We start from the raw sequence: 14,378 nt of genomic DNA, 5'->3' as shown, positions 1-14,378 counted from the left end.
CTAATTTTAGGCGAGAAAAAAAAAGGTGAAGTGGTACCAACCTTATTTCAAATAATGCGTGCACCCCACCAGTTTTTCGTCGCTAAATTCCGAAAAAAATATGCGTGGTGTATTCGTGTATATACGCTATTTTGCTAGGAATAGGTTCTTTTTCTCGAAAGGCTTGTAGATAGTAGAATCACTCCTGATGTTGGCCAGCATACCATCAAGAGAACTTTCATTGCTTTCAAGACTTCAGAAAATGTCCAGATGGATGGCCTTTGAATGATGATGATGATGATGATGATGATGATGATGATGATGATGATGATAATCCTGATGAATTCTTCCACGACTTTCTCAATATCCATGAACTTAGGCAACTGCTTGTGTACATGCAGTATTGCAAGACTATTGAGATCTTCTGCTGTCATATTATTGATCTTACATAGATCTTCAGGTGCCTCGCCTCATCGCTAACAATGATCTCTCAGCAATGCAAGTTGTCATAGAAACTGTCAGTAGCCACTTAATGAATCCTGTAAATTAGCTGCATATTGTACTGACAGTGAAACTTTTTTCAAAATGTTTCAAAAAAGAAACTAAGTCACAACTTTAAAACTTTCATTTTCGACTATATCTAAGTAAGACATGTCCCTGTGTAGCTTCCGACATTTGGCATCAATGTCAATTTTATAAAACTTTTGCACTGAATTAACATCTTCTTTTCCTATGGCAAAGTTTTATATTTTTGAAACAATTTCTTGTATCAAAAGAAAAATGCTGATGGAGACTCGATGTATAGAGATCTCATGTAGAGATACCATAATTATTTCTCGTGTGGTGTAGAACAGAAATAAGCCAATGAAGGATTGTTGTCAAACTTCTGTGAAGTTCCTGGCATTAGCAACTGAGGTTCTTTTGAGGTTTAGAGCAGAAACTCAGCTTATAGTGTCAAGGTGTCAAGCCAAAACTGTTTGAAAACAGAATGTTCATCTCCTGTATAAATACAGACCTCATATCGATCTCTCATAGCTCTGTGAAAAGGATCCAAAATTCCTAGATTGTTACATATTTCCTCACAACCTGCCACAATTCGTTTCTGAAGGGTTTCCATGTCAAGCACCAGAGACAAATACACCAATTATTTCAATGACCTCACAAGTAGAAATCGATAGGATTGAAATCTGGTGAGCATAGAGGCCAAGCAATTGACCCACTTCTATCTATCCGTCGATTAGGAAACCTTTGATCCAAGTACCTGCGAGCTATATGACTGAAGTGTGCAGGAGCACCATCATGCATGAAGTGTGTTTGTTGTCGAATGATCAGTTGATTGTTAAGTGTACACGGGAAAAACGAACAATGTCAAATTTCCATTAAGAGTGAGATATTGACCTATTTCAGTATATTACTGCAAAAAATTGATTGGTGTTTCTATTTGAAATGATGAGTGTATCCGTGGTCTTAATTCCCCTTTACCACTTTTGGTAAAAATAACACTAAAGTTTGTAGTAATACAGTGAATTAGATAACGACATCAGCCTTAAAGAAATTGTGACATTGTTCATTTTTCCCGTGTACCCTTCATATGGATTGCATCTTCCGCTTGTCTGGTTAATGGACATTTATCTTTCTCTATGTTTCCTCTCTTATTCTTGAGTCTCCAAATACCTATCTACACCATGCCATTCCTGATCTCTCTTCTCTTAAATTTACTCTGATATATTCTTCCTGTTCCCAAATCGTTTTACTCTCCCTATTGTGCTGTAGTAATCCTATGTCTTTTATGTTACGAAAGATATCCTGTCTCGAAATTTTGTTTGCCCTCTCTTTTATCATTCTTCCAACAATCTTCGTGTTTAATGTTCATAGTTCTCTTCACAGCCAATTCGGGCATAATCTGTTTATTAATCTCATTATATGTCCACTTACCATAACTCTATTCAACGTCCTCTTTTTTTATACCAAAATGTCCACACAATGTACATCTGTGGGACCAATTAAATATTAAAATTACATTATGGAGTAACTGCTTTAAGAGACAGATGAAACAAGAATTTTGAAGACAGTTACATGAATGCATGCAATTAAGTGAGGAGTCACAGAATTTACATTGTTTGATCGGAGTTACAAAATAAATAATTTCTGGGCAAGAGGAAGCAGATCTGTGGAAGTAAGATTTACTTACTTTTAGATGGTATGAAATAGTTCTAAGACAGAACTTCGCATTGCCTTTGTCCCTGTATTGCTGGTAAGCTTATACTCTTGTAAGCATCTTCAATTGATTTGTTACGTATTTCTTGTTTATTGGGCATCTGAAATTCACATGGTTGTCCTGTATTTGCTATATCTGATTTTCTGTTTCGTTTCACTCTTGCCTCACGTTGTCAATAACTCTCCAAACACTAACACAGTGGGTGGAAACTAACATCAGTAACCTTAAGTGGAATCCTTCAACTGTGATGTCTGTATGATGGTGGCCATTGTGAGTTGACTCATAAACACTCCAGTCCACAGATGGGAATCTTGGAGACACAGTCCTTTGTCCCTTACATATACATGTTTCATGCAATCCGCAAGCTCCAGAAGGTCCTCATGGATGATGTCCTCGTAAAGCATGTCAAACATTTATTGGATATCATGAAGAGAAATGAATGACAAGGCAAATAGTTCCTGAATTTGCTGTCTGTAGAGAGGTTCTTGCATGTTGAGGTACTTCACTCAAAGACCTAAACCTATTATCTTCCTATAGAAAGGCTGGGTGAAGTGAACAATAGCTTCATTCAAAAACTGTTCCTTGGCAGCATTAATGTTGGTTAACTAATGCCATTGACAGTAACTGCCAACTTTGTTGCTGTGCAAGACATTTAAGGTTGGAATAAACCTGGTTGTAGGATTCCTTTGTCTTTCTTGACATAAGGCAATAGACAAAGGGAAACACGTTATTATGCATTGTGTGATGTATTGTGAACAGTTATAGAAACTGAAGAGGAACAGTTTTGAAAGCTGTCTGTAAACATGTATTCAGATTGAAAAAGATAAGAAATTTTACACATCGTAGAAAAGATAATTATGATTTTCATCTGTTTCTCCCAGATCAAAAAGTAGGAAACACTACTCTCTAATTGTGTGAACATAATGACGCGACTATGTCCAATTTCCTCAAGTTCTGAACATTGTGAAGTCACATCCAGTTCTGTCGTCTATTCACCAGCTTCATTATGTTATTTCTAACTGGTAAACTATTTTTGGTGGATATTATAGCACTAGACAATAGGGTGTGGACATTCTATGACATATCTTCTCACAAGAAATTAAAAGATACAATTAGGCACGAAGGATGAAACTTTGATTACTGTAAGTATATAGAAAATTTAACAAATCTGAACTCACCTAATATCGTGTTCATTCTCGTATAACATAAACAATATCCATGCTGGGTGGTGTCAATTACCAAACACTTGCAGACAACCTACTTACTTGTTTGCACATCCAAAAACTTCATCAATATTAGGTAAAAAATTTTCATTATACTTCATTATCTTCACTCACCTGAGCACCATTCTGCCAATAAACCTTGAAACCATTGTCTTCTTTAGGGTTATGTGATGCTGTTACCATGACACCTGCTGCACATTTATAATGAAGTAATGCAAATGGTACATATGGAGTTGGGCAAACCTTTGAGAATAAATAAACTGGTATGCCTCGGTTCAGTAGTATGGCAGCTGTTAATTCAGCCCACCTGAATATAAAAAGAAAACATTTCTTTAAAATTTAACACGTGAAGTAACTGACCACGAAACTCTATACAGTTCTCAAACTCAAAGAAAGAATTTAAATTATTTCAAGACAACATGTGTATATAAATATAAATACTATTTACCAAAATATTAATGTCTGCTGTCAGGAAACATACCATATTCAAATGTAGTATTGTCACTTTGAGTTCATATCTGTGTCCTTTTCTTTACTATCCCCACCTATACTTCACGAATATGATCATACCACTGCTTATACTCTGGAGGAATGAACTTCTCAATCTTCAAAATATCACCCAGTTTTTTCTGACTTATTGGCAATGGCGAATCGTACAGATACACAGCTAAATCCAAATCAATTTCATGCGCATACACTCCTTTCAGACACGAGCATATTGTGTGTCACGCTGAGAGTGTGAACAGTGTAAGTCTGGCATTTGTTCACTTCTCCTTCTTAAGAAAAGTGAAAATCTAAAAGGATAATATTCGGAGCTATCTAATTTTCTTTATAGGAAGTATTTGACTAGGGCCTACTATTTCACACCAATAGAAGGAGTAAGAGCTATAGTTGCGTTTCACATTAAAATCTCAATTTCATAATAAATGGTTTTTATCCACTTATCATTCTCAGATCTTCAATTGAGACTCTACTGTAGTTATAACATCTCAATAGAGTTATTTTTGAGTCACCTATGTGGTATATACATCAGCAAAGAATGTTTGTTGACTATACCTCTTACTATTGTGCCTGCCATCATAGCCAATAACAACGCCGTTGTTGTAAGCTACATCCTTCACAGTTTCCTCCAGGTGAATAGTCAGTCCCTGTGCAGTCTGAATGATAACCAAGTCATTCATTTGAGAGTAGCCAGCTCCCATTCGACCTCGTAATCCAGCTGTTCCAAACTTCATCCGGGATAATAATAGTTTTTTCAATTTCTCCACCTCTTTGGATAAGCAAAGTGACTGTATTTCTGCTCTTGTCCTCTCATTCTGGAAACAATGTATTTCAATTATTTGAAATATAAGTGTTTGTGATTTTTCATTAACAATTTTTATACAAGATAATCCGATATCCAATAGTGGCCATTCATTCATTAACTCACTCTCTCATTTGGAGAGCAACAGGCACTTGGTCTTGCAGACAATGGGTATCAATCCTATTATTGAAATGAGAGAGAAAATGATTCCTGCTCAAAAGTTGATCCTCCAGTTTGGAATATTTATGATAGGGAAGAATGGGAGGGAAACAACCTTAACCAGTTCCCACTTGGTAGTCTAGTATGGTTCACAGACTAATAATAGTACAGAATGTTAGACAAATCGCAATGCAGTCAGTTTAAGTGACGCAGCTAAATACAAAAAAGTGGCTGGTAGCACTGTCTAACTGGAAGTCTCTTTTGGCTTGCCTTCACCCCCTCCCTTCCTCTATTACTATGGTACAACTAGCAGTACCAACATATTTAGGAGATGTGAATGTCTTCTTATCATCTGGGCGGTGCACTGCAACTTTTCTAACACAGTGTACTGGAGTAGGGATTTATGGTATAAGACCATAAGCTACAGTTTCTATCACTCTGAGTTAGTATACTACAGTTTTACAAACTGAAGTCTTTACTTGTGCTCAGTAAAACCTAAATAAGTCATGTAAGGACATGAATATCTACATTTTGCACATCCAGTAAGTTGAAAATCACATATTACTTTCGTAAATTATTTTCAATACTGTTTTACCAGCTGGAGGCAGTGGCAGCTCATGCCGGATAAATTACGTGAAGGCCAATAGAATGCTAGGTAATTTCCTGGAATCAATGAATGGCAGTGACATCATTGATGACATTGCGAACAATTTTGTAAGCTATATGGTGGCCATATCAGATTAATGTACAATATATTCACCATTTTCTTAAATTTCATGAAAATCACAGCATATAATACATACAAATTTGTAACATTTTCGGAGGTTATGCATGTGAAACAAGATTGTCAACGATGTATGGAACGCATGGGATGTTTGAACATGTTGGACAATCAATGATGTGATGTGTGGAGGAATGCATTCAAGTGCAAAGTGGACATTTTGACCAATTCTAATAGAGTGACATATCACTGCTGGTACAGATAAGATTGCAGCTACACGAACAGGTATGTATCAAGTAGGACTATTAACAAATCCAGCAAAACCTTAGAAAATCTGTAACTTGGGAACTGTCGACCATAGGACGGACATAATGTTCATATGGATGTTTTGTGTTGTTTTGAGGTCCACAATTCGCACCTTCATATGAGTTTTTGGCTTTCACGGTGACTGTGATCAGAATTTAGGCTTTTGGGTAATCCACTGTATCCAGAAACTTGACATTTCCAATGTTTCGGAACTACATACAGGTTCCCTCAACAGAGCTCGTTATACCAGGCACAGTCGTCTGGATTAACTTAGTATAACAAGTCCAACAAAATAGGCAACCTCTTTGGTCTTACCTTTTACCCTGATGATGGAACCTGTATGTAGTTTCGAAACATTGGAAACGTCAAGTTCCAGGACACGGTGGATTACCCAAAAACCTTAATTCTACTCACACCATCATTACTTCCCACTTTAAAGGAAATACTCTGCATATATTTATATATTTACTAGTAAGTTTCTATGAAACAATTATGTAAGTTATGAAGTACATCATACCTTGTCCCAGTCTAACCACTCTTTAATTTTCTCATCAAGCTCTTTATCATCCATAAGTGGAACTTCAGTATTCATTTTACTCTCAAGTTAAGACACAACTGAAACAAAGAATGGAATAAAGTTATTATTAGAGCTCAGATGTGTAGCAAATCGCGTGTTGCATATAATACTAATGCATTTTTGAAAACTGTAATTTGGTTAACTATTTACATGCGTATTTTCCTATATCTATAAGAAAAGCATACATTTAATGATATTTGCCTTTTCAAGAGTTGAGATTAATTAACAACGCAAAATAGGCCTATTATATTATAGTAATAACCAGGGGCGAATGCTAGTCACAAATGTTAGACTTGCTCTTTTATTCATAGGGGAAGATGGAAGGATATAATAATTCATAATTAATAAAAATAATCAGACCCACATAGCCTAAATAATTTATTTTATAATTATGAAATCATTATGAGTCATGGATCATATTCGCTTATCAGATGTAGAAGTTCGATATGATATAACAAACATGGCCAACAAAACAGTTTAGTTTTTTCGACCCTGCCAACCCTGCATATTGTTGTATTGAGCTGCACTGAACGAGTGCACATATTCTCTATAATGTCTATCTTCCCTTGAATAGTCCTTAAGGAAAATGAATTTAATAATAAGGTTTCAATAACACACAATTCCGAACTTATTGCAATACTTCAAATTAATGTTTAAGAATTAATAATACATGCATTCCGCTCATACAATTACATTGCACTTGCAAATCGCAGCACATTCCCGCTGCCAATACTGCTCTGTGTAACATTGGTGTAGCTCTCCGACCAGAGCTTCAAACAACACATAACAGAAGCATGTGCGACTAGGACGGACCAAGGAGGAAGGCACTTGCGTGCGTATCATATTCTCGCTATTTCTACGTCTTTCCTGTAGCTCCGAGAAACGAGCAAGCATTGCGATACTTGCGGTATGCAACCTGCGGATGGTATTGCGCCTATACAATGTTACAAAAATCAAAATAAAGTTTAATGTACGTAATCCCATTTTGAGAAATATACATTCTACGAAAATATTGGGCTTGTGCAGCAAGCATAGCATGCCCTGAGAAATCGCCCCTGGTAATAACCAATAAGTGTTAGGCCCTATAAGAAAATTCGTTAACATATTAGTACTGGTACTTAATGTTTACATGAAATTGGCAACATACTACTCCTTTTTGTTCCTATCATGCATTCATATCAATAGTTTTGTGGCATACAAAGAGTACATATCATTGCTCTGAGATAGCTTCAAGAACCCGTGGCAGACTCTCCATACTAAAACGACTTGCTGGAACTAAATGGAGATGTGCTACATCTATGCTAAACTGATGTGAAATCAATCATGATAGCCTGTATGGTGCCCTTATAACTTACTGATCAGACAAACAGTAAGCTAGACTGTGTCCAAAATCAAGCCATGAGACTGATTACTGGTGCTGTCAAATCAACACCAATAAACTCACTATTGCTACATACCAATAACATGGACATCAATCAGCGTTAAAACTTCATGAAAAACTCACTGGTTTGTCTGATATTGAATACTGCTCCTCGCACACCAACCTCAGATTAAAAACCCAAGAGGGTTTCCTGCAAAAAGTAATCATTGAAAGGCATAATCTGGATCTATCCTGGAAACCCCAGCAACTGATACTACAAACCAACCCACTTGCGTTATATCATATTGACTATGCACTAGATCTTATTGCAATAGAAAATAAACAGGACGAATGTAGTGAAGTACTCCGTCTTTCTGCCTTAGAAACATTACAAATCCTCTACCCACAAGACAAATGGCTGCATGTGTACAATGATGGCTCCCAAATAGAAAAACACGGGCCCAATGGAGCCGAAATTCATTGCCAACTGTTCTCTACTTATCTCACTCTAGGCAACAACAATACACCTTTTGATGGAAAAGTAACAGCCATATGTACTGCTGTGAATCAACTGTTGTGCCGGTTCTTCCCATTTCAAAACATTGTCCTCCTCAGTAACTCCAAAGCAGCGATTTCTACAATTGGAAACTACAGTACTTATTACAACCGCTAATGATGACATTCAACAATATAAGTAGAAAAGATATCAAGAAACTAAATAAAACTAAATTAAAAATCTGCAGTGGATACCTTCTCACTGCGGTATTGCCGGGAATGAAGCAGCAGACTTTCTGGCAAAGAAAGGAACAACTATCCCCCTTTCATATCCTAACATGCTGCCATTCCATAGAGCATCTACAGATATATAAAGTCGAGTCAGACAATGTTTCCATAAGAGTATGGAGGAACAAATTAAGGATAAACACTGGAAGGACGCATTAAACTGCCCTCTCTCCGAATGGCCCAGAAGAGAAGCTGTTGCGATGTTCCGCACCGCAGTAAATCATGACTGTCTGGCTAATCATCTCTATCGCCTGGGTGTACTATACAGCCCCCCTTGCATGCTCTGTGGATGTTCAGACAACATGGACTCAAGTCACATTGGACCGTATTCATAGACAATTTTAGCACAGACTTCCGGTGGATGATCAGCGAAACTAACGTTTTTCATATTCATAAACCAATGTTAACGATATGAATAATTCGTCCCTCCTCTGGCAAAGTCGGGGCTAGTTTAGCACGCTCATAGCGGGGCTAGCGAAATGTCTATGAATAGCACCCATTAAGACTTGTCCAGTGCTTTTATCTGTCAGCTTTGTGAACAGATACTGGGAGGCCAGAGAAAGAATGCACCAGTGCTGACATCCTTCCTTCGTAGTTTCACTTTGTACATTCTTCGTTTTATTTTGTTTTATATCTTTCGTTTTGGTTTTAATCACCATTGTACGGCCAATGACTCCAGTCAAATGCCACTGAATTGAATAATATATATATATATATATATATATATATATATATATATAGTCAGGTACCTCATTAAGTGACCCAATAAGGCATCATTCATGAGGCAACTAAGTCAGGAGATTATGGGGGAGGATATTATAATTTATAAACTATTACCGGTAACTTGGCCAAGAAATCCTAACTGAAGTTGGCTGAAGAAGGTAGAACATTCTATAGTTGGACGAAATAGTTTATAGGAAAGACATGCATTATTGATGCAATTATGGCCCTTTATCCATATACCGTACAATATAAAGGCAAGAAACCTTAAAATTGTGAACAGAGAACATCTACATTTCAATAAGTTACCGGTACGTAGGGGATATACTAAATTAATAATTTTACACATATTTCTAATAGAATTACCTTTCCAAAAGTTGATTATTCTTTAAACAATCATTTACTGTTATATAAACACGACTGGACTTTTTGCAGTTCAGTAAAACACTTGAAACACGAAAATCGAGAACTTAATACGATTTAAATGCCGGCGGAATCTGAAATACGAACACTTCCAAGATAAACATTTTATGGCTGAAGATGCGCACTTGTATGATAAAAATAAGATAAGAGCACACGCAAATATAGTAAACTTAATCTTTTAACAAATGTATATTTGTATTCTTACTGTTTTATCAATAAAAGGTCAGAATGATATGACCTCGACCTCCTTCCTTCCCCGCCTTCCCTATCCGTGCGGATGTGGCTAAAAAAAATGTCAGTCAGCTGATCAAAATTATCCCGATTACAACGGAGCAGATTCGCGCCACGCTGTTTGACATAAAATTGCAGATACGACATACTATATAAAACAACACAAAATCGTATTAAATTATTTTCATATCGGTGCAGAAGAATTTGTTTCAAATTATCTTCAGCTGTAGATAAGAAAAATGTATGACACAACAGTAATGAGTTGTATGAAAAGACGTCCTCGCATTAAATAAACGATTGTGATAATACATAAGGCTGTAGATTAGTCATTGTGGTATAGTTATGACAGCACTATACTTGAAAATGCGAGGTTATTTATACTGTGGTTTATATTAACCGGTCAAGTGGCTTAACAATATTAATGTTGCAAGATACGTTTTTTCAATTTGAACAACAGAATTATATTTTGTGGTAAGATTCATTAATATTCTTTAGTAGCCTATTGTAATAGCAAGTAATAAGAAACATGTCATTGTATTGAGGAATGTTTATAATCTGATGTGAATAGAATCGTGATATTTGCATTTGTAGATAGTTTATGACTCGTACCATACGTTATTTGAAAGTTAAAAACATAACCTAGCTATACAGGTACTGTATGAATGGATTTAAATTACACTTACATCGTAACCAGTAGGGCTATTAGTCTACCGAAGTCATTCATGTTCGTTTAGTACCTCGGTGTGATTAAAAAAATAAGCTAAAAATAAAATAAAACTAAATGTCTCCAACATCTATACTAAAATGAGTTGGATTGATAAACATTTTGAGTACTGTATTGTGTAGCTGAACTGCATGATTTGAACTTAATTATTATCTATCTGTATAGGCTTAAATCTCCGGGGTGATATTTTCTTTGAGAAAATCTGAAAGAACAGAACAGAGAATCTTTTCTTTGATAACTTGCCGGTAACAGTTCTTTTTGAAACTCTTCTGCATCAAAATGTAGACTAACAATAATTATTGCTTGTGATGACTTTAACATCGATATACTGCTCAAATTCCAAAGAAATGTTTGAACTGAAAACTTCTTAGTCTCTGTTAACATCACTTTCAGTATCTGATGATCCCACCAGAGTCACCCCTACGACAAAATCTCGCATAACTTACAGGGCCTATTTCATTATAATTAACCTCCCACCTGTCCACTGCTGTGGAGTAATGGTCAGCACGTCTGGCCATGAAACGAGCAGGCCTGGGTTCAAATCCTGGTTGGGACAAGTTACCTGGTTGGGCTTTTTTCCGGGGTTTCCCCTCAGTAACTTAAGGCGTTGGACCTCGGACTCATATCGCCATCATTAATTCACATATCATCATCCATATAGTAGCCTGGGTTAAGTTCATGGTGCAGCATGCTGTACTTGTACAAGAGCGCGGCTGTTCAGCTACCCAATCATTCACAAGAATAGGAGTGGTAAGCACAATAAGCCTCAGGCTGCAGTATAAGCCTTTGGGTCCCTCCTCCATACAAGAGAAATACAAACTCCCACCAGAAAGTACATCAATTATGTTCAACCAGGTTTCTCGGATCATCTTGCCGATACAGAGAAAAACATTACTTCCTTCTGTTCTTTTCATATTAATCATGGTTTGAAATATGTACTGTAAGTGTCGGAACCTGGTTGACAATTCACTTGATTCCTAAATATATTTATGCATCATTTCAACTCGGTATTTTTTGTGAGAAAATTAGTAGCTTTAAAAACAATAAATCTTGGGTTACTCCAGAAATAGTAGCATTGAATGAAAGAAAGAAATTATTACATTAAAAAACATTCATCAAAATAAAATAACGATCTAGGGCAGCGTTGTCAGACAGAGACTAAACGGAGTGGAGTGCTCCACTAGACTCGTTGCGTGCTCCGGTGTTTCCACAGACATAAGCAAGTTCATGCTCCGACTCTAGCTCCACAATCGGTTTTGGAGCTTACAACTCTGACACTACTGACCTAGGGCCTAGATATTTTATTTATTTGTCTAATGGCTGGTAGATACATGATATTTACAATCATTGACTGAGGGAAAACAAAGTGGTGAACAAAACTATGAATTAAGTAATCAAAAACATTCGGGCTCAGGCTTCCCAGTAGCGGTCGACTTCCTTGGAGGATTTCAGAGCAGGGCATTTTGCAAGATGTTGTCTGTCCATGTCTTCCTGTTGATTGCACAAAATGCAGGCTGGTGATGGCAGGACGCCAAGATGATTGAGGTGTTTACCCAGGATGTCATGTTCAGTGTTAAGGCGAAAGCTTGCAACTGCTAGTCTTCTGGGTTCAGGAGGTATAGGCTATCCTGCAGTAATTTCTTACGTAGTTGCGAAATGTTTATGTCCAATTCTTGTTGGTGATTATTTTTTTGTAGTTGCTTGATATATCGTTTTACTGAGCTAAATGACAAAAGTTTCCATGGGTTTATTTTGAGATTGATACTCTTCTTAGCTACTGTGTCAGCCTGTCGGCCTAGATATAAAACATATAAGAAAACTTCAAAAACTAGTAAAGAAAAACTACAGAAAAGAGAAAAATATAGAACATCTCACAATGACTCTCTAGTTTTGTTTTCAGACAGCAAAACCAGAACAGCAAGGCAAATAATAAACATAAGGTAACACTATCTGAACAAAATAACCAACCTTGCTATTGAAATTAATGGCTTTACTCTTACAAAGCCAACAGAAATAGTAAATCAGTTACATGTATATTTTGTACATATATAGGCCTACTGGTACCTAAAATTATCTTGCAAAATAAATCTTCCTCCTTGCCTGCATACTCTTCAACGATTTTGACCTTAACTCTTGACCTCCTGTTAGTCACAGTACTCGAAATTAAAAAAATAGCTTCTTTTCTCAAAAATAAATACCCTCAAGTATAGACGAAACCCCAACTCTTTCTTCATTCTTGAATACACTCTTTTAACACATATAATCAGTGATGAACTATTAAGTTATTTAGATTAAATAAATGATAGTTTCACTGTGTTAATATTTAGATTATGGTGTTATTTTACCTGATTGACTGGTTTCGATGTTATGTCCATCATCCTTTGAATTTTACATCGAAACTAGTCAACCCAACTCATTATTAGAAAGAAGCATTCCCTAATATGTTAAATACACTAATTCACCTATGCAATTATAACTGCTTGAAGGCAATTTCGCACAGTCACTAAAAATTAGTCAGAAAAGGCAGCCACCTTGATTCACTAATTACAGGCCAGTTAATATGTGGCTTCTCTAAAATCTCTGAAAAAGTAATACTGAATAGATACGCCATTTTTAGAAAACAATTCACTCTTAGCTACTGGCCAGCATGGTTTCAGGAAAAATAAATTTACCACTAAGTACCTAGAGAGGGGGAAAGGAACTGGCCATCCTACTCCATTATCTCCTGGCCTAGTTGCCTCATAGGTGGTGCCTTCTTGGTATCACTTATGAGGTTGAGACCAGTCTTCGGACAGTTGACTAAACAACAAATACCTAGAGCTTTGTACAGTTTCATTGTAAATGTGATTAAATCCATCAGCGACAAGAACTCAACAAGGGGAATCTTCCCTGTCTTCAGTAAAGCTTTCGATGTGGTAGACCATATTCGTAGTAGTTCACTTTTTCTAAAATAAATTAGATTATTTTATTTTGCGTAGACTATTACATTTGCTCTACCTACTTGTGAACTTTTTAATGATGACGGAGGTAGTAACATAACACTTTAATAGGTGCCCAACAATAAATGAAATTTTTGTCTGAACTGTTATGTTCTCCATGCTGAGGTATCATCTAGGTATATTAGTGTTTTGTGACAGCTTGCTTTTGCAGTCTCTCGGAGATGACATAGTCATTTAGAATGTAATGGTAGGGCATTTGAATTTTTCTGCACTGGTTTTGTCTTCCTGCTACAGGAACTATGTAAGCCTATTGCTTGTTTTGTGTTTTTCCTGTGTGTTCTTAAATGGTGACCATGTGCTATGCTGACCACTTGACCAAAGAGTCTAGTGTTTGTTCACAATCCTCACTAGATTTAGGACTGAACGATTCAAAGAGCCCATTTCTTGGATGAGGATGAAGAAGAAGATTCTTTGATGAAATTATGAATTTATACTTACACATTTGTATTGTGGTATAGACACCTGGAACATCATAGCCATATTTTATAAATCTTCAGTTAATTGTTTGCATGTTGGAAATTTATATTTCTCGAATTTCATTACTTTTTGGAATGCAGTGTCTTCTCAAGACTTTAAGTAAGCCTATGGTGTTCACTACTTCTGATTCTCCATCTAAGTTTGTTAAATTCTTATAAAGTCTTAATGCTTTTGA

At 36.4% G+C, this 14,378-nt stretch overlaps 2 protein-coding genes across 6 annotated transcripts in view; one reads left to right on the top strand and one right to left on the bottom strand.

Moving 5' to 3' along the window:
* Pgm2a (phosphoglucomutase 2) overlaps positions 1 to 10,116 on the bottom strand; it is a 74,102-nt gene extending 63,986 nt beyond the window's left edge. The window contains exons 1-5 of one of the 3 annotated variants that reach the window (XR_011331256.1): positions 9,978 to 10,049; positions 9,716 to 9,846; positions 6,427 to 6,524; positions 4,477 to 4,736; positions 3,535 to 3,727 (exon numbers count right to left, since the gene is read on the bottom strand). Coding sequence is in view for 1 of the 3 variants with exons in the window: in XM_069820704.1 (XP_069676805.1) it covers positions 3,535 to 3,727; positions 4,477 to 4,736; positions 6,427 to 6,501 (528 nt within the window). In the remaining 2 variants the exon portion in view is untranslated. Of the gene's footprint in view, positions 1 to 3,534; positions 3,728 to 4,476; positions 4,737 to 6,426; positions 6,525 to 9,715 lie in introns of all 3 variants that reach the window. The other 2 variants (XR_011331257.1, XM_069820704.1) reach the window with 2 other exon arrangements.
* A 100-nt stretch (positions 10,117 to 10,216) lies between these two features.
* LOC138696146 (START domain-containing protein 10-like) overlaps positions 10,217 to 14,378 on the top strand; it is a 91,844-nt gene continuing 87,682 nt past the window's right edge. For all 3 annotated transcript variants that reach the window (XM_069820706.1, XM_069820708.1, XM_069820707.1), the window contains exon 1: positions 10,217 to 10,474. The gene's annotated coding sequence lies outside the window, so the exon portion shown is untranslated. The remainder of the gene's footprint in view (positions 10,475 to 14,378) is intronic.

Source organism: Periplaneta americana, chromosome 3 (assembly GCF_040183065.1).
Source record: "Periplaneta americana isolate PAMFEO1 chromosome 3, P.americana_PAMFEO1_priV1, whole genome shotgun sequence".
NCBI lineage: Eukaryota > Metazoa > Arthropoda > Insecta > Blattodea > Blattidae > Periplaneta > Periplaneta americana.
This window is presented reverse-complemented; position numbering and strand designations above follow the sequence as displayed.